The sequence below is a fragment of the Melampsora larici-populina genome, assembly GCF_000204055.1.
Source record: "Melampsora larici-populina 98AG31 unplaced genomic scaffold MELLAscaffold_28, whole genome shotgun sequence".
Taxonomy (NCBI): Eukaryota; Fungi; Basidiomycota; class Pucciniomycetes; order Pucciniales; family Melampsoraceae; genus Melampsora; species Melampsora laricis-populina.
Window position 1 is genome coordinate 1,008,204 of NW_006768792.1, and position 23,242 is coordinate 1,031,445.

The window sequence follows — 23,242 nt, forward strand, 5'->3', positions numbered from 1 at the left end:
AATCAAACAAAAACAAGATGCCTTGGCCCTCCTCACCTCACCTCTCAGCCTCACATTGTCACACTTTATAAACCGATAACACTGTTTCTTATTTGATTTTGCATACTTCTGTCTGCTTGTGTGTATTAATTACAACACAAGAAGAGATATCCATTCCATTAGTTTTTTACAACATTAAGTTTTTTGTTGACCATCAAATGTGTTTCAACCGAGTCTGGGCGACTTGATTGCAGTATAAATGAGAAACCTGGGCTTAACTCCTCTTAACTTCTTAACTCGTCAGGATGACTCAATTGAGGTTGAGGTAAACAGTAAACTCAAATTAAAAGAAAAACTTTGACTCGATCGAGGTAAGCAGTAAACTCAAAAGTAAAGAACAACTTTGACTCGATTGAGGTAAACTTGATTGATCAAATGTAGAGAGAACTTTGAATCGATTGAGGTAAATAGTAAACTTGAATTAAAAGAGCAACTCTGACTCGATCCTCTCGATCGAGGTAAACTTGATTTATCAAATGTAGAGGAAACTTTGAGACCAAAACCTAGACAAAATAAACTGAACATCAGATAGAACACGTAGAGGAATTCGACTTGTTTGTTTCAGCAAAACCCAGCAAAAATTCAATATAAAAAGCTTTCTGAAATCCAAGAAAATACAGCTGCTCCACACCCTATAACGAGATTGAAAAGGTCAGAAAAATACATCAAGAAGACACTCAGGGTTTGCTTCTAGTATCACAACAAAAATTGATTTGATACTATTAGAAAAGGATGATAACTCTGGACAAAACCAAAAAGATTCAGAAATTATCTCGTGACTCAGAAAGGCACCATAGAGGACATATCAATTCCTCCCCACTCCTCTTCCTCTTCAACATCTTCATCATCACACTCATTTTGAGCATTTGGTGTTGGCGATTTGGGGTGATTAGCTTCTTCAAGATGACTGTTGTCTTGTAGTGTTTCAGTGTCCTCTGTAACATCAGGCGCACTTTTGAGCTTGAGCTTGAAAAAACCTTTATTCAAGTCATCGAGCCAAAGCTGGCGAGTGCTAGTAGGCATTTTGTCGAAGCCTAACTTCAATAGGTCACTTGTAAGGGCTGACCCAGGAAGCTGGACAAGTTCTAGCTTTGGATACTTCTTTGGTAAAAGACTGACCGGATCGGGACCGCGAGGAAAGCCATTACATTTAATTTTCAATAATGTATCTGGTGAATGTGCATCAGTCTATCTTATCTCATCTAATGGATGAAAGCAAAAGGCGACTTACCTATTTCAGAACGCAGCTTGCCAGCTAGTTTTCCTTTCAAGATATCGCCAGGTGAGGCTTGCTTTGTCGAAGTCGATTTCCCACCGATTTGGCTTGCAACAGCTTCATTGACTGCAAGGCCTTGAATATGAGTGGCAAAGATTGTGGCGAAATTAGCCTTCCTGTCAAGATAATCGGCCATATCTTTGTTAGACGTATATTCCCGGCACCATCCAGGCTCAGACTTTTTCCCCTCAGTAGCTGCATGAATAGTTGATGCGATGAGATAATACGCAAACTGCATTCGATTGGACTCGTTTTTGATCTAAAAACAAAAGATCCAAAAACAAAAGTGGATACCACATCAGTCAGTCAAGATGATAGTCTTGAACGATAAAAAAAGATAAACCAACCTGCTTGTGAAGTTGTTCCACACATTTGAGGGACTTGCGATTAAATTCCGGGAGCGGAGGCCCTTGTGGTAGCCCAGCAGCAACTTTTGCATATACCATTGCAACCTTGTCTTTACATACCATCTCATCATATAAGGCCTGTAGTTCTACTAGTTCCTCAGGCTGAAGCACAATTTCTTCTCCTTCCTCATCACCGTCATCATTGTTTATAGGCTTAGGGAGTCCAGACAAAGTATAAAAGATCTGAGGGTCAAATACTCGCCGACGTTCTTCAGGGAGTGCTGTCCATGCTGCCCCCACATCTTTATTCCGTTGACCTAAGACACCTTTCTGTCCTCTATTAGGCACTGTGATCATCATTGGGTGGGTAAATAGCTCCTCAGTGCAATTTACAGTATTTTACATAGATTGGTTTCAACTTACTTCTGTGTTTGCTTTTTTCGTTTGCATATGACATCCAGAGATGATAGTCATCTTGGCCTGGCTTACCACCTATCTCACCACTATACATCAAGCATAAGCCATAAGACATATTAGATATCAGTTGTACTTTGCATCGATATGTGAAGAACCTTCACTTACATTGACTTATTGAGTGTATATAGAGAAACATTTCCCATCATTGCCAACAAGGCCTTGTGATGGCGATAAATCTTCTGAATAGCAACAAGCTCGTCAAAAATCTTCGGTGGAACCACATTCCCAGTCCTCCGCCCACGCATATGAGATGAGATTTGATACTCAGGCCACTGATTGAGGGATTGCTTATAATTATCAATGGTCGGTAAAATGGTATCTGAGTCTAATAGGGTTGACCCGTTGTTGTGTGTAGCCGGTGGATTAGAGTTATTTGAACTGTTACTTTGATTGTGAATGGGACGAGTTATTGACGGGGGAAGTAAAAAGTCATTGTCGTCGTCGTCAGCAGCGTCCATCACAGTGTTGGAAAGGTTGTTGTCATTGTGATGATCACTCAAGTCATAGTCGTTCTGCGTGTTGATAGGATCGGGTTCGTCAGTTACTGCTGCTTGTCGTGTACGCTTCGATTTGCTTTTGGTTCCTGATTTTGAGTTGGATGATTTTGCTGATTTTTTACGTTTGTTAGTAGTTCTTGTGACACATTGGTCAGTTTCTGAGTCGGATGAGGTTCCTGAGGGACGACTATCAGGAGGTGGTGGAGATGGATGTTGTGCACCAGATCGAGTTTGTCGGGCCATTTGAGTGTTGTTGATTAAGGTATGTATCGATTGAAGGTAATAATGTGTGATGGGGTTGCTTGAATTCTTGAATTTGTATTGCTGATGTGACCGACCGAGTGAAAGAGAGTAGGGTAAAGGGTGAGATAGGGTGAGAAAGGGTGAGAAAGGGTGAGAAACGAAATAAGACGAGGTTCCAGATGGTAGATTTACTTACCAATTTTAGCCCCGGCCTCATACCATGTCTCTTATACAATAAAGTACGGTCCCAAACGAACCAATCAATTTAAAATTGATCCAAGAGGTCTTTGATTTACAAAAAGAATACGTTTTTGACAGGTTTTTGAAGCCAGTACAGGACATCTTCATTCCTAAGACTCAAGGTGCGGTGGATGTATTCAAATGTCAGTGTACCAAAAAGTAAAGTCACACATTTCAGAAGAATACTTAAAATGGTCTCTGATAATACGTCTGACCAGTACAAAACCTCTTTATTTGTAAGGTGTGTATGTGTAAGCAAGTATGTACGTGAAAGTCACACGTCTTTGAATAATATTCTCAAGTCATGAGTCCATTGGAAAGGGACACAGTTGTTTTTATTGAGATTGATGTCTCATTCACTGATGGATAAGTATTTAGAAATTTTTGATATTTGAATGAATTCCACATAATTACATCATTTTACCTAAATGAAATGGCTTGTGGTCAGGGAAGCATCTTGCGCATTTTCTGCACACTGAACTTCAGAAATAGGTGATTCAAAGACTGTGATCTGCTTAATTGTGGTGTTGCTAAGTCTTTTTGAGAGCATTTGACTGTTTGTTTGCCTGATAAAAACTGGTGAGACTAAGTGGAATGTTAATCTATTGGATTGATCAATCAACAAACTTTTAAGTACAAGTTTGAGGATTGTAGCGGGTATTTGAAGTTGAATATGTCCACTGAGAATTAAGTTGTGATAGTGAGAAATATGTGCAATGCAGGATAGTGTGAAATGGCAGTCTGGACACCACTGTGGCTCATCTTCAAACACTTAAGGGAACTTTTTGTTGTTGAGCGGAAGGAATGAACATGATATTTGAGATTGAATGGCTCTTTTCAGGATGAAGATGATGAGTTATGACAAAAGGTGATTGATGAAACTTGTTGGGCGTGCAGAGCAGCACTTAAACTGAGGAGCAAAAATTGAATTTGGCTCATCTTCAAACACTTAAGGGAACTTTTTGTTGTTGAGCGGAAGGAATGAACATGATATTTGAGATTGAATGGCTCTTTTCAGGATGAAGATGATGAGTTATGACAAAGAAGTGATTAATGAAACTTGTTGGGCGTGCAGAGCAGCACCTAAAATCAGGGGGAAACATTGAATTTGGCTCATCTTCAAACACTTAAGGGAACTTTTTGGTGTTGAGCCAAAGGAATGAACATGATATTTGAGATTGAATGGCTCTTTTCAGGATGAAGATGATGAGTTATGACAAAAAGTGATTGATAAAACTTGTTGGGCGTCTAGAGCAGCACCTAAACTCAGGGGCAAACATTGAATTTGGCTCATCTTCAAACACTTAAGGGAACTTTTTGGTGTTGAGCGGAAGGAATGAACATGATATTTGAGATTGAATGGCTCTTTTCAGGATGAAGATGATGAGTTATGACAAAAAGTGATTGATGAAACTTGTTGGGCGTGCAGAGAATCACATACACTCAGGAGTAACCATGAAAGTTGGACCATCTTGTCTACTTTCAGGTTGACTTTGTGCGCAAATATCTATCAGATCTTAGAAATCAAGGTTGTGTGCATTCTCACAAAACACTCAACATGTCTTTGGACACCTATATGAGCCCAAATTCAACCTGAAACGATACAAGATGATCAAAATTTCGAGTTTCCTCATGAGTTTATGTGCTTCTCTGCACGCCCAACAAGTTTCATTAATCACTTTTTGTCATAACTCATCATCTTCATCCTGAAAAGAGCCATTCAATCTCAAATATCATGTTCATTCCTCCCGCTCAACAACAAAAAGTCCCCTTAAGTGTTTGAAGATGAGCCAAATTCAATGTTTCCCCTGAGTTTAGGTGCTGCTCTGCACGCCCAACAAGTTTCATCAATCACTTTTTGTCATAACTCATCATCTTCATCCTGAAAAGAGCCATTCAATCTCAAATATCATGTTCATTCCTTCCGCTCAACATCAAAAAGTTCCCTTAAGTGTTTGAAGATGAGCCACAGTGGTGTCCAGATTGCCATTTCACACTATCCTGCATTGCACATATTTCTCACTATCACAACTTAATTCTCAGTGGACATATTCAACTTCAAATACCCGCTACAATCCTCAAACTTGTGCTTATAACTGTTTAGAGTGCTTACAGTGCAAGCATACTGCCCTAATGACCACTCTGGATATTTTGCTTGTGGTACCTAGCAAAATCTTTTGATTCTTAAAGGTGTTGAATACCATTCTAATTACATGGTGTTCATAGACCATTTCATTGCTGTTCACTAGGCTTTTGACATCCTTGGCGGGTTTTTCTGGGGTCCATCCCAATTGGGCCTAGTCTAGAATTGTAATTTGATTTTTCTACTTCAAAGTACAAGTGCGGAGTGAACAGGTACCAAAAGAGGAAAGGTCCGTTGGGGTGCCTTTTTTGGAAGTCCATTAAACTCTTTGAGACCGCAAGAGTTTTTAAATCTAAATCTTCCTACCATGCCACCCAAAGGACAGGGCCGCTCGATGCCATGCCCATTGGGCCCTATCAAGAAACCTCGCACAGCAAGGCCTCCAGAAGGTTTGGCTAAACTCATAGCCCAGGTAGAAGCAAGTAATTCTCAATTTCTTCAAAACCGTACCGGACAAATCGAACGTGCTCTGGCTTCAGGACCTCCTTGTCAGATTCCAGCTGAACCACTGAATCACAAAATCGAGTTCGAACTGCCTGGACACATCGCAAGCTCGGATGAAGACGATGCTAATGATCAGCATTCAAACATCCTCGTTTCCAATGCTGATCCCTTACCTCCTAACGTAGATGTTACATTTCGAGACTACATACGCGGCGAGTATTACAAGAATACGCAATTAACAGAGGTCAAGAATTGGGCGAAAGTCTTAAATCCAATGTTCATTGCATTTATGTCATGTGCTCGAAAGGCCTCTCAGTGGGGCGACCCTCGCTTATGGGGTGTTGATCACAATAGTCCGTGTTCGTGTGGTGTTGGAGATACACAAACTCGAGCTGTGGATATGGTGGACATCCTTGGTAGGCCATGAGCTATATCATATCTGTAAAAAATTTTACAAATGACACTGCTTGGTTTCAAAGAACGAAAGCAAGACCAGTTGTTTTTTTGCAAATGTACACCGGATCAGGTGCGTTTAATCCGGATGGGATACATTGGTGGTTCACCAATCTACCCTCAGACAGCGTATTCGATTCGGCTCCTTCGTCTCCACCATGCACTGTGGAAGTACTGCACAGTGCGTGTCCAAGGGTTTGTCCTTGCTCTTGACGAGTTCCTTGATGCTTGTAACCCACTAATACTAGCTACTGGTACAGACAACGTAACTTTTCAATTTCATTCCTTATTGTTGATTGAGCGCTGATATGTGGACAATGAATTTAGCCTCAACGATGGTGTCAAACCTTTTCCTTGGCCATTGATGCTTATAGATATATGTTGAAATTAGAAGATGAACTTTCAATTCAATCTTTGCAATTGACTCCACTTGAGCAGTTGGCAAAGAACTGTCCGAGATGTTTTGGACCACTTCACGAATACGATAACAAAGAATTGGATGAGCCACATTATGTGGTGTGTGTCAACAGCAATTTCCAGCACCGTCGACACAAACACTATGCCAAATTGCAAATTTACCGTGGAGTTTAGAAAATTGAGTAGACATAGAAAATTATAGAGAAGCTGGCAAGGGTCAGAAAAATATGAAAAAATAATGGGAGGGCCCTTTGATGCATTCCAATTGTCTGGCATATTTTTTCATATTTTTAAAACCACAATGCACATAACACTACACAAAATATAATATCTTCTGGGCAGAAAATATAAAAACCAACAAACAGATATATTGAGCAGTCTTGAAGAGAGACAAAAATACACAAGAATATGCATATTGTTCCTATGGCTGTGACCTTTGATTTGAGTATTTTGTTGTATTTTTAGTGTGAAAATTGTTGATTGTACTAACAAAAAAGCTCCAGGATTGTCACATTACAACCTGTAACAGAGATTGAAGGGCATAGTTTGAATTCAACAATCCCTTATATCTTTGTCAATTCTTGATCAAACCACTTAATTTTTTGTTCATTGGAAAGCCAAAGTCTGTGACTAAATCTTTCATCAAGACAGAAAGCTTGCATCTAATTCCAAAGAATATCTACGTGGATATATAGCAAATTGTTTCAAAGACAAATAGCTTTTTTTGTAGCGGAGCTACAGATTTGATGTGTTAACTTAACATTCAAATGCATTCCATGGCTTCCTAATGAACTAATTATGAAGTGTTTTGGCCCAGAATTGCAAAAGATATGAGGGATATAGAATTTGATATAGAATTCCAGATTTCCCCTTGTCACCCCTTAGCCAAATTCCAATCTCTGTTACAGGTTGTAATCTGAGAATCTTGGAGGTTTTTTGTTAGTCCAATCAATAATTTTCACACTAAAAATACAAAAAAATACTCAAATCAAAGCTCTCAATCATAGGAACAATATTCAAATTTTTGTATATTTTTGTCTCTCTCCCAGACTACTCAATATCTTTGTGTGTTAGTTATTATATTTTCTGCCCAGAAGATATTATATTTTCTGTATTGTTATATGCATTGTGGTTTTAAAAATATGAAAAAATATGCCAGACAATCGGAATGCATCAAAGGGTCCTCCCATTATTTTTCCATATTTTTCTGACCCTTGCCAGCGTCTCTATAATTTTCTATGTCTACTCAATTTTCTAAACTCCACGGTAAATTTGCAATTTGGTGTAGTGAAAGCTGCAAGCCAAGAATACAAAGAGAAAAAGGTTGCATTACCCTCTCTTTTCATCGATCCAGAAGAGGTAGTCAAATGGGAACCTGGAGGAGTTAAGAAAAACCAAGACGCTGTTCAATCAGTATGTAGATTTGATAACCAATAGACATCTACTTATCTTGACAGATTTGATGTTTTCTACCAGGACCCTTGCAGTGCTCAGCACACTGCTGCAGCGGATCATCGCGGGGCTGCTACGTGGAAAGGATGTGATGAGACAGGCCTCATTGGAATGGCCTGTCGGCATGATCACATCCTTTCGTATGTGAATGTTGTTCAAACGGGCGAAAGGTGAGGAAGCTCAAGGAGTTCTTCTCACAAATCAATCTCAGGAATTGTTACATTTTCAGACAGTGTTATGTCCTGGCCATGATTGACCAACTATTTGAAAGAATTTATGAATCTGATAAGCCAAAAAAAAGGGTAGGGGTATTGTACGACATAGGCTGCACATTAGAGAAAAGTATAATGAAGGTTTGTTGCTTTTGTTGATTCATTTATGTGTGCATTTACCTAATCAGCTGAGAATGAATACATCTAGAACAAACTATTCCAGGATGAATGTCAAAGGCGTGGATTGAAATTCGGCACAAGTGCATTCCATGCGTATGTGCACCAATGGTCATGCCAGCTTCAATATAATCCAAGGTTGAACATTGGTTGGGGGCTTTTGGATGGCAAAGGGTTGGAAAGAAACTGGAGTGATTTGTCTTCTTTGGTTAGCCCAAACCGCTACACGACAAAACAACATCGACTCAATAGTATCCATTTTAAGACAACTCATTGAAACGAGATCTTAGCCATCAATGCAGGTACGGGTCTTTAGAACATACTTCAAGTAAATCTAGTTGATATTGACCAATGTTGCAAGTTTTGTTGATCAGGTCGATCAGCTTCTGCAAAACTACGTACGGCTGAGACAATGTTTGATGAAGCCAGCAAGGTGCTACAGCAACTACAAGCTGAGAACCCTGAGTACACAATGGAGTATTTTGCAAAACAATGGGAGCGACAGAAAGAATGTCAATTAGCTGCGATGGCAGATGGTGCCAAGAAGGATCTAGAGGAGCATTTGATCAACTTACTTGACTTGGAAGGAAAGTTGAGAGATTCACTGTGTGTTTGCTTCATCATGCTCAAAATAGCTACAAATACAGAAATGTACTCAAATCCGTGTGTAGTTCTCAACTTGACCGACTACGTAAAAAACAAAGACGCAACCAGACAGATGCTGAGAAAGAAGCACTGATGACCTTGCCAACCTCGATAGTGGCCTTTGAGACGGCAATTGGAAGGGTGGTTGAGCAGCTAGGCAGCAAGGAGTTCCGAAATCTTCAACAAAAAACTAGTGAGTGTTTCCACAACTTCACTGTGTGCAATTAGGATATTTGAGTTGAACGTAGCAATGTCATGATGAAGGCCCAAAGGCTAAGGCTCTCATTCGTGTCAGGCTCGCAAAGATGAAATTGTACGAAGCTAAGGTCGGGATTGTAGTAGCACAGAAACGATGGGACAAACATGGTCAGGGTGAGTCAACTTGATATCAATGGTTTTTTTCATTAACAATAAGTTTGTTGCTGACTTGACATTATGTATGTAGGTACAAAAATTCAGCAAAGCCTGAAAGATTTCATGAGAAAGAAACAACTGTTGTTTAAGAGGAAATGGGACTCTTATAAACTACAAGTTACTAATTACAATAAATTAGCCCCCCTGAATAATCTACCATGTCCGACATTAGATGTTGCAAAAGGGCTGCCATTTGAAGACATCTTTTGGAACGTAGGATCTTTGTCACATCCATTGGAGAGGTGGGCGGTAGATCAAGGAACAATCAAAGGGATCCAGGCATACTTGAAGCATCAAAGCTCATCGGAGGAGCTTCGTTGAATCGGCCGGGAAATCCGTCAGATGGTTTCAGCAGCGGTGAAAACCGAGAAGAAGCTACATGATCTTGGTGTTAAATGTAGCAGTGGTCAGTAAAGGACCTTCTCATGGAAGCTATTGAATGGATCAGAACTGATACATACAAATCTAGATTGGACTTCTGCGAATGACGGGAAAGCACTGATTGAGATGGTTCAATCTGGACAGCGTATCTCAAAAGATGTGTGGGAGGTAAGTATTGAGGTGTTGAAGACGGCTCACAGTAATCTGTGGCAGGCTTACTGTCGTAGGTAGATGGCGTGGAACTCCAATATGGTGAAACTACTTTCTTCAACCGTTCGATACACTAAATCGTCCGCGGCGGAAACCATGGGCTTGATCAGATGCTGGGAAGGGCTCGTCTCAAGAGGAAAGGTTGTGTGGGAATGAATTGTACAGGCAAAATGTGTTGAAGCCTTGGGTCTTGACGAGCTGGAGATCATTGAGCAGAATCTAATGTTGGGAGAAGATGAAGAAGATGACATGGATCAGCTTCTGGCTCTACATGACATACATTTGATTGACACTGGTGATGATGAAGATTTTGATGATTTTGTAATGAACTCGTAAAGACTTGAATATACTACCTTAGCTGAGAGTTGTTGTAAATCTGTAAAAAATAGTTCATTTCCAATTTCTATCAGTTTGAATGAGCCAATAGATTTTAGATGTTATATGAGAGTTTTGAATATGATGTGTTCAATGAGGGGTGAAGCCTTCTGTTGTCGTTGGATCTTTCACTACCGATAATTTTCAATACCTTCAATTTGAACGGTCCAATTGATCACAAATGCAAGTGTTGAGTATATATCAATGAGGAGTGAAGGCTTCTGATGACATTGGATCGAGATTGATTGGGGTGAAAAAGAGGAGTGACTGGGTAAACAACAGGTGATGGTTGGTCAAAGTGTATTTGATGTTGAATGATGGTGATCTTCAGGAGTTGCGTAAATGTGAAGAGGGTGAGGTAGGGCCCCCAGATGCGTCTAAGGAGGTACATATGTGTAAAAACTTGGCAAAAAAAAGTGTAGTGTAGTGGGTCCGCCAGTGTCTGCCAGACGGGTCTGGTCAAGGAGGAGTCAGAGAGGTGTGTAGTGGTCTGCCAGACGGGTCTATGCGCTGACCGACGTGTCTGTGGGTGCTAAAGGTGTCCGGAAGTGGGGACTTGCATCGGTCAGGCTCTGCTAGACGCCTCTAGACAGTCGAGACGTCTTATAGGGAGGCTATGGTGTCACTCCGAAGAGATTGACACATATTTCTTTGGTTAGTCTGCGACGGGTCGGGTAGCGACAGGTGAAAACAAAAAGGTTCCTTCTCCCCCCCAGCAGGCACCCACCCAAGCTTCTCAACCCCGCCCTGCCAATCTCAAGGTCATCAATGCCAAAGCAGCTGTTGCAGCCCGTACCTTGACTTCCACTGGTACTCATGTCCACCAACTTCAAAGCGACAAGTCAAAGCAAGCTTCTGCCAAGAAACAAGCTAGCAGCAGCCACATGTTTAATGGTCACCCAGCAGCACCTAAACCTCCACCTTTCACTACTCACACTGGCCGAGTATGCTCTGTAGGATAGATGGTGATATAAGAAACTGGCTCTTTCGCTCATGGTCTACTTTGGGGAACTTTCACTGTGGATAGGTCATTGTTGACACTCTTGTACGACACTAAGGAAGGCATCTTCAACCTGTGCGACCACTCGGTTGACTCTCCTCTTTACCCTCAGGCACCCAAAGTTTACAACTCTGAGTATTTCAACCTGGCCAAAACCGGCCGTGGCCGTAAAGCACCTGTGGTCTTACATAACAATGAAGTTTTTGCCAGATATCTTGACAACACTAAAGGAGAACCTAGCCTCGAGATAATTTTTCTGGCTGACAAATATGTAAAAAATAATCCTTGGCTTCAACCTTCCACCAGTAAGCTGGTACAACCTCAACTACAAGCTAAAAGAAAGGCATCTCAACATTTGACTTATGAGGAGATGTTATTAGATGATGGAGATGAAGAAGCGAATTATGGTGATAGTGATAGTGATAGTGATGGTGATCTGCCTTTGAGTGTCGAAATATTCCAGCCAAGCAAGAAAGCCAGGTGTACACCTTCAACCTCAACAAAAGTCACCTCACCACGAGTCACTCGAAAGAAGGCTTCTAATTTTAAAACCAAGAATAGTACATACACACTCCCGCCACCCAGCACCCCACAAAAATCTCCCCACCGTGCTCAGAGTGATGTGGCTCCTGTAGCTATGACTCATGTGATACAACCTCACCAGACAGGTAAGCTCACCGCTCTTGTTCACTACTCATTTTTGGTCTGGCTGACATGCCCTCCTTAGTACTGGCCTTTGATTTCAGAGAGGCTATTGATATCTCCGTATTTGGACAAAAGCTTCCCATGGCTCGCCCTGTTCCACCTGCTGAGACTTCAGACAGTTTCACCGTTGGGAAAAAATGCATTTTGACAGGAAATGCAGAAGGTAAACCTGAATGGGTGGTAACACCGTATCATTTCAAAGTCGATGAAAGTGTGGTGATTGGAAAAGGTTCTTTCAGGACATGTTACAATGCCTTTGGAAGAGTACCTGGTGGTGACACTGCCAGCATAGATGCCTCGGGTTGCGGAATCCGAGGCATCATCGGAGGTAAAACCTCGGACAAGGTCTGTCCGAGGTTTTTATCCGAGGTAATCTTCTGCACTGGGAATTGCCTCGGATCAAAACCTCGGACAGTTTCTGTCGGAGGTTGGTAATCCGATAATACCTCGGATTGAAAAATCCGAGGTAAATATGTTGGCGGTGTGAGGTCACTCCGATGGTTGCCAAGAAGCGGAGGGAGCTGCCTCCCAATATGACTCATCTGGCTGTCCATAAAGAATCTGGTGGAGTCTATGCTGCTGTTTCCATGGTGATTGAAAAGTTTAAGAAAGCTGCTTTGGGTCTGAATGAAATTCAACTTTTCCCTGCAACGGTTGAAGCTATCCAAAACATTTGTGTGAGTCAAATATATGGATCTCATTTTATTCAAGCTTTCTCGATAACATGTTTTTATTTTCCAGATGGTTCAAAACTTTCCGGTCTATGCAGGAGGCAGTGCTACAACAGAATGTGCTTATTTCTTTGAAGAAGTACTCGATGTTACACAATACCGCAAGTATACCAGCAATCACAACTTTGAACTCCAGCCTTCAGACAGTCCTTTAGTCAATGAAGTAATGCAAGCTCTCAGTCATTGGTCTCATAAACACTATGACGGAAGAAGAATGGTTGCGGATCTTCAGCGGGTAGGCTTGGTATTGACAGACCCTTTGATTGTGGATACAAGCAAGTAAGTACTTTTGTGCTTGCATTCCAGCATTTTGGCTGACAGTTTGTTTTGGCCCCAGTATGGCTTGGTGCGACGGAAATACGGGATGGAAAGGCCTGGAGGTTTCTCTACCCAGCACGAATGCAATAAGATATGCAAGCACCTGGGGTTGCTACGGCCAAAGGTAGCAAAATTAAGTGTACGGGAGGAGATGGAGCTGTTGTATGGAGGTAAATCTGGGGAACAGACTCATATTCCAGCGAGAGATTAGCACAAGGCAGAAAATCAGGAGTAAACTCTTTCCTTTCAATCTGTATTCCAAAATTTGTTCCTCTTAAAAAATCCAAACAATTACAAAAACCCTTTTCTCACAAAATTATCATCATAAAAACGAAAAAAAACATGTATATATCATTTTAAAAATCTGAGTGCTGAACCTTTTGTTTCCTTATAAAAGGTTATCTTATTCTGAAGATGGTCCAAATTGGCCCGTTTCCGTTGCATCTGCTTATCGTAGGTCTCTGCAAGCCCACTGTGCAATTGTTCCCAGCTCTCATCATCCAAACCAACCCGTTGTTCCATAATCTCCTTCATTGCGGCCACCACAGTGGTACTGATCTGAGTACTACAAGCATAACACAGGAAACAAGGGACAATTTTCCCGCGGGAACACCAATTGTATCTGACTCAGTTAATGAGCCAAAATGTATTATTTTGGTGTTATATCTATGTTATTTGTACATTATGGCTCAGAAACTACATTATGTGTAATGAGTCTTCCCGCGGGGAAATTGTCTCTTGTTTCCTGTGTAAGCGAGTACATGGTCTACCGCCCTTTTACTCTTTCCAATCCCTTTTCTTGCCTTGGTTTTTCTCTTGTGACAGCACCCTGCAAGTATGTTGTCCTTTTCTTTTCTCCCTCAGAAAATAGTTGATGTTCGGTGTTGTGGCAAACATCTGTCGCCCACAGTAATTCTACCACATCAGCTGCATTGATGTCTACAATAAACTTGAAATAGTTACTGATGTGAATTACAAACTTGGCACCAACTTGGGGATGCTTCTTATCAATGCGGTGTCCAGTGTTTTTCTCTAGTTCAATTTCTTCCTTCCTCTCGGCCAAAAGTTCGGGTCTTCTTGCCGGAGTAATAATTTCAGCTGTAATAGATTACATATGTCAGAAGATTGTTCAGAACACTGTGAATATTAAATACTCAACATGTGTTGGCATCAATTAAGCAGAAGAAACCTGAAGCAAATCCGGTGGCATCAAAATCACAATGAACTCCGTTGCGGAATCCTCCAGTGGTAGCAATCACATTGGATCCCACAAAATCCTTGTCCCCAAAGACTTGAGCATTGGGTGATTTCTCCCACTCTTTGCTACCAGGCACCGGCTCTTTTGATCCCCACGACGGGGCATCAGTCTCTTTGGCCAGCTTCTTGTTGGAATCATACACAAATAGAGAGAAAGAACATGTCCTTTCAGCATGAAAGTCCACTACCCAAGGAAGTTCATCTTGGCGGGCTTCGTCCTTGTCTAGTTTGGCTGGATCCTTGCTGGTAGCTGAATTTTGGGCATAGGTTGCTGGTGTTAAGACATTGAACAAATTAAGTTTTTGAAATGTCCTCATGTGGAAAGATGAAGATAAACAAACCAATGACTGTTCCTCTTTGATATTGTCCAGCACGCTTAGATGATCTGTGACCAAATGATTTTATAGTACCTTGCCGCTCGTTGGGCGGTAGCATCTTGACTGCATGATTTTCCTTGATCACACCCCGTGCTTCAGAGTGTTGATGCATGATCTTGATAGCCCTTCGAAAGTCTTCCCAAAGTTGCACTTGGGCAGGGTCAATGCTGGCGGGGTCCTGCAGCAAGAAATGTCAGCCATGTGGAAACAACAGAAAGTTCGAGGGACTTGACCTCTTTGTTGAACCTAGCAACACGTATAAGCTTATTTCCAGCCAGATTCACAAGTACCACAGTTACATAAGTCACTACTCGCTCTTTCCTGTTCCCAAATTGAGGAACTCAGAATACATCACAGTCCTCTGGTAAGCCAAAGCGGTCTTTGATTCCTGCTTTGATTCTTTGACTGACATGTTCTCATCCAACATCCCGGACTGGATCCCGTTGGGCATTGTGTTGTTGAGCCTTCTTCCACTTTTGTTACTCAACCATCTTTTGCTTGCGGAGGTCAGATACTGGTTTTGGCATCTACAGAAAAAAAAATTGATTTGATTAATGGGATGTTCAACACTTGAATATTTCGGAATGTGTGTGGGGATGCAATGAAATAATGAATAATGTGAATAAACATTGAGTGATTGATTATTTGATGGATTGCATGTTGGATTTATGAAATGAATCAATGTGAGATTTTATGAATGAATAGATCAATGAGTTTCTTGAGGAATGAAATCAGGAAGCACCGAGATACATTTAGCAAAGGGTTAGGCTGGTAGTTGGGGGTCCCATCAGTCACTTGCCCTGCCCTTCACGAGACATCAACATCTCTGCATGTATCTCAAGTACTTCCGTCTTGCATGAGTCAATGTGAATAACCTTGAGCTGTGAATCTTTTGATATAAGTTAACTTGCATTTATGAATGAATAAATCAATGAATGAGTATTGAGTAATTTCTTGAGGAATGAAATCAGGAAGCACCAAGATACATTTAGCAAAGGGTTAGGCTGGTAGTTGGGGGTCCCCTTGGTCACTTGCCCTGGCCTTCACAAGACATAAACATCTCTGCATGTATCTCAGGTACCACCATCTTCAATAATTGTTCGTGAGTAAATCATGAGTGGTAAATGTTTTGAATTATATGAGTCTTCTTTTGCGATGAATTGAACAGATGTTTGAGAAATATTGATTGATTTATTAATCTACATTCAATTATTTTTGGCTTCTCGTGGATTCTTCAAGGTCCTATTTCTTCTTGAGGATATAATATTTGTTCTTATATGTTCTGTCTTCATCTGGGTGAAGTCAAGAACAAATGGGAAGACAAAGGAAGAACATGGATTACCTTGGTTGATTCAACAAATTGAAGAAAGCGGACAGAACAGATTTCAAGAATAATAAGATCAGAAGAATCAAATAACCAAGGACTGCTTAAATGCTTCCACTCGAATGGTGGCTGAGTTGTGGTCAGCCATTACACAATGTATACACATGTAGCCTTACACCTTACATTTGATATGCTTACATATCTCACATGTCAACATATGGTTCACACAGAGGTTGTACCACAGAAAGGTGCATTACTCAAGAACCAATCATAGTTGACATGTAGTTACCGGTGTAGTATTTAAAGCTCAACAAGAGCTTTACAACACCTATGTAAGGACTCCAACAGAGTCCTTCACTGAATGTTTGGTTCTTTCTTGCTGGACTCGACGGAGAGCTTAACTTTGGAAATTCTGTATATCTATTACAAAAACTAGCTCCAGAATGATCCCGTGAGTAGCTCTCGAAGAGTCAGTACCCAAAACCTTAAGAGAAAGAACAACCACAAATGAAAAGAGAAAAGATATAGAGAGAATTCTCACCTAGCTCCAGAATGATCCCGTGAGTAGCTCTTGAAGAGTAAGGATCATCTGAAGCCGGGCTACAAGGAGAAACATATAATCCTTCCGTCTAATCCCATAACCCTGAAACCCATGACTTCCATCTACGTTGTAGAACTTATAACCTAACAAGGGTTATACAGAGCTGGAAGAGGATAATCTACTAATATAAGGACTAGTAGAAGTTGTCTAAAGACTGCTCTTCTAAAACAACACAATCAGAAAAGACTCTGTTGTATTGAGTACAGATAAGGCACCAGAGAAATATATCTTCACACGTATTTTAACTTCAAAAGCACACTCTGTATTACTATCAACACTGCTATAGTGTTATTCCCAATTGATAACTAAAGAAAATAAGCAATATATGATTGATATTATTCCCAATAAGTCTTCATGACTATAAAACTAAAGTAAATTTCTCTTTATAGCTGTAATAAAGGGCGTATTTAAGTGACCAGGTACTATTAAAATAAGTTTATGATGATAAACAAAATAATAACTACGTAAATGATAAAGGAAAAAAAAGGGAATAACAGTCACAAAACCCTCTCAAAGTATATATAACAATGTACTAGAACTTTTACAATGGTCAACAACCTCAAAACCAATCAAATCCGCCCAAAATTCCCTAAAAACCCTATGATGACGCAATGTAATGATTTTGTTACTAATAAATGATGTAATTTTCACAGCTAAAAGTGATCAATGACGCAATAATATGATGTACAGCACTTCTTATGATGAATACAGGTGATTTTTTTCTTGTAAACTAGCTGAAAACCAATTTTTGAGATTACGAATTTTTTCAGATGTGCTCCAATTTTTGATTACTAAAGTGCATCTTGTAGCCCACGTGTTACTGATCATTTCTGACACCTACATGACCTACTTCTGATGAGTGATGAGTAAGATATTGAGTTGTGAAGTTAAGGTTTTGAGCATTACACGTTGACTTGTGACTGTAAATTCGAGATTCACACCAATTCTTTATTTGCCTTATACCTTTTTTCATATACCTCCGCTACTATTGATTCAAAGTGTGTACATTATGTAATCCACTCTTCTGCGTTGAATGAGCCATCTACCAACCTATTCTGACGTCATTTGACATATGTAATTAGCTGAAAACCTCCATTTTCCACGAATTTCACCCATTTTCTCCACTTTTCACAGCTGCTACTCTCTTTTTCTTGCTCATGTAACATGACATCATCCTCTATAACCTTAAAAATCCCGGAAAATCCCCTTGGCAACCTTAAATTCCGTCACTACCACTATTACACAACCAAACTACACGTGTACCTCTTGTTTACCAACTTCGAAAAAATGCCTTTTTCCCTAATAACTTTTGTTTCTCCTTATCAACCTTCAAGATAAAAATTGGCATAGTATAATATAATGTTGGTCTTTCATATTCTAACCTCATATTACCCATAACTTTATTTTTACTAACCTAAAAACCATTTTTCAACCTATGTACCTATATTTTCGAATTTTTCTTATGTTTTTTTTTTCTTTCTTTTTGTAATGAGTTTGTAAGTAAACTTTGATGATCTTAATGTATAATGTGAAATAAAATGATGTAATGTTGACCTAATGACCAATACATCAGCCTACAAGAGCTTCAATTGATCTAAAACCTCCATTTCAAATTTTCTTTCCTGCTGAATCCTGCTAATAAACTGGTAAACTGGTAATTGTAAATTTTTTAATTGATCCCATAAATTGATCACCACAACGTGTAACCCCTTACACCCTCCCTTCCTAAAAAAAACTTCAATGTATATGTGTAGACAAAAAAAAGACACCATAACCAATTGGTGTCCTCCCGTCAATAACCCTGATTGAAAACAATGGCATAACTTGTCCCTAAAATTTGACCATGACTTGTCCCTAAGTGAAAATGAAACTTTGAAGTAATCAAGAGAAAAAAAGAAAAAAAGGAAAACACATACAAAAGGCAAAAGTATCAAATAAAAGGAAATTGAGATAATTTGAAAAGAAAAGGAGACTGAAAAAAAACTGAGAGTCTTGATGTGAATTGCTAAATGAAGAATGTTGAATTAATTCTTGAAGTGAATATCTTGAAGTGAATCTTGAAGTGAATATCTTGAAGTGAAGCTTGAAGTGAAACATTAGAGCATAAAACCTGTCCCCCGCGATTCTCAAGAACCTGAAACAAATGGCGAATGTTCTGCTCACAGCGTGGCCGAGGTATTGTCTTTTGATTTCAATATGGGTAGTAGGATTGGCGGTGCATACTAAGGAAAAGGAACTTACTTTTGGGTGCTATCCCCTAGCCCTGCGTTCCTCTCGTCGCGATACAACTTCAGCTTTGAAATGTGGAATATTGGAAAGGTTGCGTCGTTTGGCCCCAGTTGCAGCCGGAAATCTCGTCCACCATTCACAATCTCCACGACCTTGTAAGGACCATCATATTGAGCCCGCAATTTGCTGACCCCCTTATATTTTCCTCCTACCACTTGTTGACGATCTGCGCTGTCAATTAACACCCAATCGTCCACATTGAAAGGGATCCCCTCCCGACGACGTTGGTTGTAATACACCGCCTGGTCCACTCGGCTATTCCATAATTGGTCTCGCCAAGTGGCCCATTCAGCTTGTCGACGTTCAATCCAGTGTTGTACATCTTCTTCTTCATTCTCCAAAGGATGATTAATTGGAAAAAGACGCGGTACCCGTCCAAAAACAAATTGAAATGGAGATACACCGGTTGCGACGTTGACAGCGGAGTTGGGAGTTGATAGCAAATTCCGCCATGGGTAAAGATTGTAGCCACTTACCATGCTTCTCACCAACTGCATGTTGCAAAATCTGTCCAATAGTCTTGTTGGATCGCTCGCTTTGACCGTCTGCCTGGGGATGGTAAGATGTCGAAAGACTGATTTTTACCTCGAGCAATTCATGCAACCGCTGCCAAAACCTTGACGTCCACAATTTGTCTCGGTCTCCAATAATGGTACTTGGCAGTCCAAAGATTGCAGACCACGAGTTGAACAACCGACTACCCGATTTATCAGCCGTGTCTTTCTGCGAAGACGGGATCAGCCGGACGAAGCCGGTGAGATGACAAGTACAGGAGAAAATCATGTCATATCCTCCCACCTTTGGGAATGGTCCTATAAAATCGATCGCAATTGATTCCATTGGCTGCTGAGGTATTGGTGTACTTTGAAGCTTTCCTGTCGTCAATGATGTTCTTGCTTTATTTCGTTGACAGGAATCACAAGACTTCAACTGATTTTCCACCTGTTTCAACATGCCTGGCCAGAAGAAATTGCTTCTCAAACGACTCAAGGTTTTGAATGAACCCAAGTGTCCTAACGCCCCGTGAGCCTGAGCGATGAAATCCTGCCGCAGGCTACCTTTGTTTGGTACGACCAAACGCCCGTCTAAGTACAAAAACCCGTCCTTCTCGATGCAGTCGTCTCGGAGAGGTAAGACTTTACGAAGTTTTTGACAAAAGGTGTCCTGCTTGTAACCTTGTTGAATGTCCTCAACTTCTTCCGGTCGCAGCGCTGACTGAACTTCACAAACTGCAACCTCATCACGTCTAGAGAGCGCGTCCGCCACCAAATTGTCCGGCCCTTTAAGGTACCTGAAGTCAAGATCAGATTCCGATAGGGTCTCTAACCACCGTGCTTGTCTACGGCTCAGATTCCGTTGCGTCAGGAGTGTAGTTAGTGAGTGATGGTCAGACATGACATTCACTCGCATACCTAGTAAAAGCAACCTCCATTTATTTAATGCATTGATGACCGCCAGTAACTCCTGCTCGTGGACCGGATAGTTTTTCTCGGCTGGACTCATAGTTCTGCTTTCATAAGCCACCGGCGAAGAGGTATCCCATTGCTTGCCTTGAAATAAAGCAGCTCCTAATCCATTTCCACTAGCATTGGTAAAGAGCCATATAGGTTCACCCGACTCGTAATCTAGATTTCGAAGGACTGGTAAAGTTGTAATCAGCCGCTTGATGTTGTTGAAAGCATCCTCCTCCCTAGCACCCCGCCGAAATGGTTTTCCCTTCAGTGATGTACTTGTTAAAGGACTCAGAGTTCCAACATAGTGAGACAGTCCGTCGATGAATTTTTTCATCCACTGAACGGTACCCGAGAACTTGAATAGCTGTTTTGCTGTAGCTGGTGAGGCCCATTTTGATATCTTCTCTACCTTCTCCTCGTCCGGGCACACTCCAAGATGACTGATGTCGTGCCCAAGAAATCGAATTTGCCGACGGAATAGTTTGCTTTTCTTGATGGAACAATACATCTTTGCAGCTCGTAAGCGCTCCAAGACCATTCGCACATGCAATTCATGCTCTTCAATTGTTTGCGAAAAAATCACTATGTTGTCTATATAAACAACACAGATCTTTCCCACCAGATCCCCCAAAATCTCCCCGTTTCGTGCTTGATGAGTTGCCGGTCCGTTAGTCAGCCCCATTGGCATGACCATCCACTCATACAAACCCCATGGTGTCTTTACCGCCGTTAAGGGAATATCCTCCTCACGCATCCTATCTTGAAAGAACGCATTGGTTTGATCCACCACTGACCATATCTTTCCTGTGGCGACTGTCCTCACCGCTTCATCAACATTTGGCAGGGGCAAACGGTCTTTGACGGTGAATTTGTTCAGCGTTCTATAATCGCAAACCCATCTAGGCAGCTCTGACGGGTCCTTTTTAGGGATAATCAGGGAAGGTGAGCCATACTGGCTTGTTGACCGTCGAAGTCTTCCTGCCGCGACATGTTTGTCAATAAGCTTTCGCCATGCCCCAAGATACTTGTGTGGAAAGCCAAACTGTTTTTCATTGATAGTTATGTTTGGTTCCGTAAGGACAATCTTGTGTCGAACTTGTTGGTTTGAGTCTTGCATCCCTTCAGGAAAAGACTCCCGATCCTCAACATCACCGTCATTCACTGGTGGTAATTCTTCTGGGAATAAATCCTCAAACTCATTCAAAATCAATTCTTCCTTCTCCATCAATTTCTCAACCATATCAATCTTTGTCAAATTTTCAACAGCACACAGCAATCTCTGGAATTCTGATTTCATTTCTTTTTGGTACAAAGTTTTCCCACTGACCGTGTGAGTTACACAACGGCAATGAAGGGATACATCCAATTTGAACTTTGAAAGAAATGGAGACCCGAGTATCATATCGTATATCGATCCTAACGGTGCCAGTTTGAAGAAAACCGCGCCAAAACGGATGCTAGGATCATCGGACTTAAGATTAGCAATGGCAAACTCCTTCAGAACAACTGGTGCTCCTTCAGTTGAGATTGCCAGGCGTACCTCCACTGGAGCCACCAACGTTCTTCGAGGAATCTTCAAGTTATGAGCCATTTGGTCCGATAGGAGGTTCGTGCCTGCACCCAAATCAATCAGAGCCCGTAATGGTTTGCCGTTACATATCAGCTCTAGTATGATTGGCGATATCAAAGATTGAGATACGCACCTTGGTGCCACGTCTCCCGATTCTTCAATTTGACTTTCGCGAAATCGATCCGCTTCTTCGTACGCAGCGATGTCTTCAGCCAAAACTTCTTGCAAGGAATTGACTGCTGCAACTCTAGCAGGTGCTGAAGTTGTGACTGGACGTCCTTCTGGGCGTTGGGTTGCTGCGCCTGCAGGTGGGTGAGGCGGATTGTTTGACCAGCCGCGCCTTGGTCGAGGTCCCGCGTTGAAAGAAGGTGGAACAGATAGGAATTGGACGTTTTTCTTTGTGCACCCCAGGTTGTTGCACTTGTCTTTACATACTGCACAGATCCCACTCCTGCGGAGGTACTCATGGTATCTCCACACGTTATCCGCCTTTTCTTCAATCGGCCTCTGCCTAGGCTGACCAACGGCTCTTCCCGAGTTGATTACAGGTACACCCAAGGCTCGTGGTTTAGGTGTTGCATCGACCAACAGTTTGGCGTTCGAGAGGAATCTCCAAATACCATCGGCGGCGTCTTTGAAAATTGGGAACGAGAATGGTTTGGCTTTCAGATGTTTCTCGCGGTCAATCATGTCTCTGAAGAATTGCGGAGCGCCCCATGTGATATGTTGGGCTAGATGGCGATCCGTAACTTGTCCAAACCGTTTGATTAGACGATGCAGACCCCGCGCCCGTATGACATAATTGTCAAAAGTTTCGGACGGTTTCATTTCGATTCGGCGCAGAGCTTCTTCAGTATCCGAAAGCCAAGAGTGAGGAAGTGTTCCCATAGCCATGATTCCCATCGCCTCGTCCCCAGCGTGTCGTCGTAGCTCTTCTTTATTAGCCTGATACCAGGCGGATAATTCTTCATTACTGAGAAGTGAACCAAGCAACTTTAATTTTTCACAATCATCGATAACGTTTTTAATCTCAAAAGTTTCTTCAATAACGTCTCGCCAGTGAAAAAGATCTGCTGGGTTCCCGAACTTCCCTGTGAATTTGGGAAGATCACTCAGCTTAACTCGGTCTGCTGTAGTTGACACAAGCATTCCGGTATTCGACACCTGAGCTGCA

The 23,242-nt window shown here is 41.4% G+C and overlaps 2 protein-coding genes across 2 annotated transcripts; one reads left to right on the top strand and one right to left on the bottom strand.

The window, feature by feature from the left end:
* Positions 1–819: 819 nt before the first annotated feature.
* Positions 820–2,879, bottom strand: MELLADRAFT_88710 (uncharacterized protein; the record flags this gene model as incomplete). Its single annotated transcript, XM_007412031.1, has 6 exons — positions 820–1,077; positions 1,159–1,208; positions 1,271–1,574; positions 1,663–2,009; positions 2,086–2,165; positions 2,245–2,879. 6 exons carry the CDS (start codon positions 2,877–2,879, stop codon positions 820–822), a joined length of 1,674 nt encoding a protein of 557 aa, XP_007412093.1.
* Positions 2,880–5,569: 2,690 nt separating this feature from the next.
* MELLADRAFT_88711 (uncharacterized protein) lies at positions 5,570–6,524 on the top strand (the record flags this gene model as incomplete). Its single annotated transcript, XM_007412020.1, has 4 exons — positions 5,570–6,122; positions 6,186–6,354; positions 6,408–6,424; positions 6,487–6,524. The coding sequence occupies 4 exons, from the start codon at positions 5,570–5,572 to the stop codon at positions 6,522–6,524; spliced, it is 777 nt and encodes a 258-aa protein (XP_007412082.1).
* Positions 6,525–23,242: the final 16,718 nt, after the last annotated feature.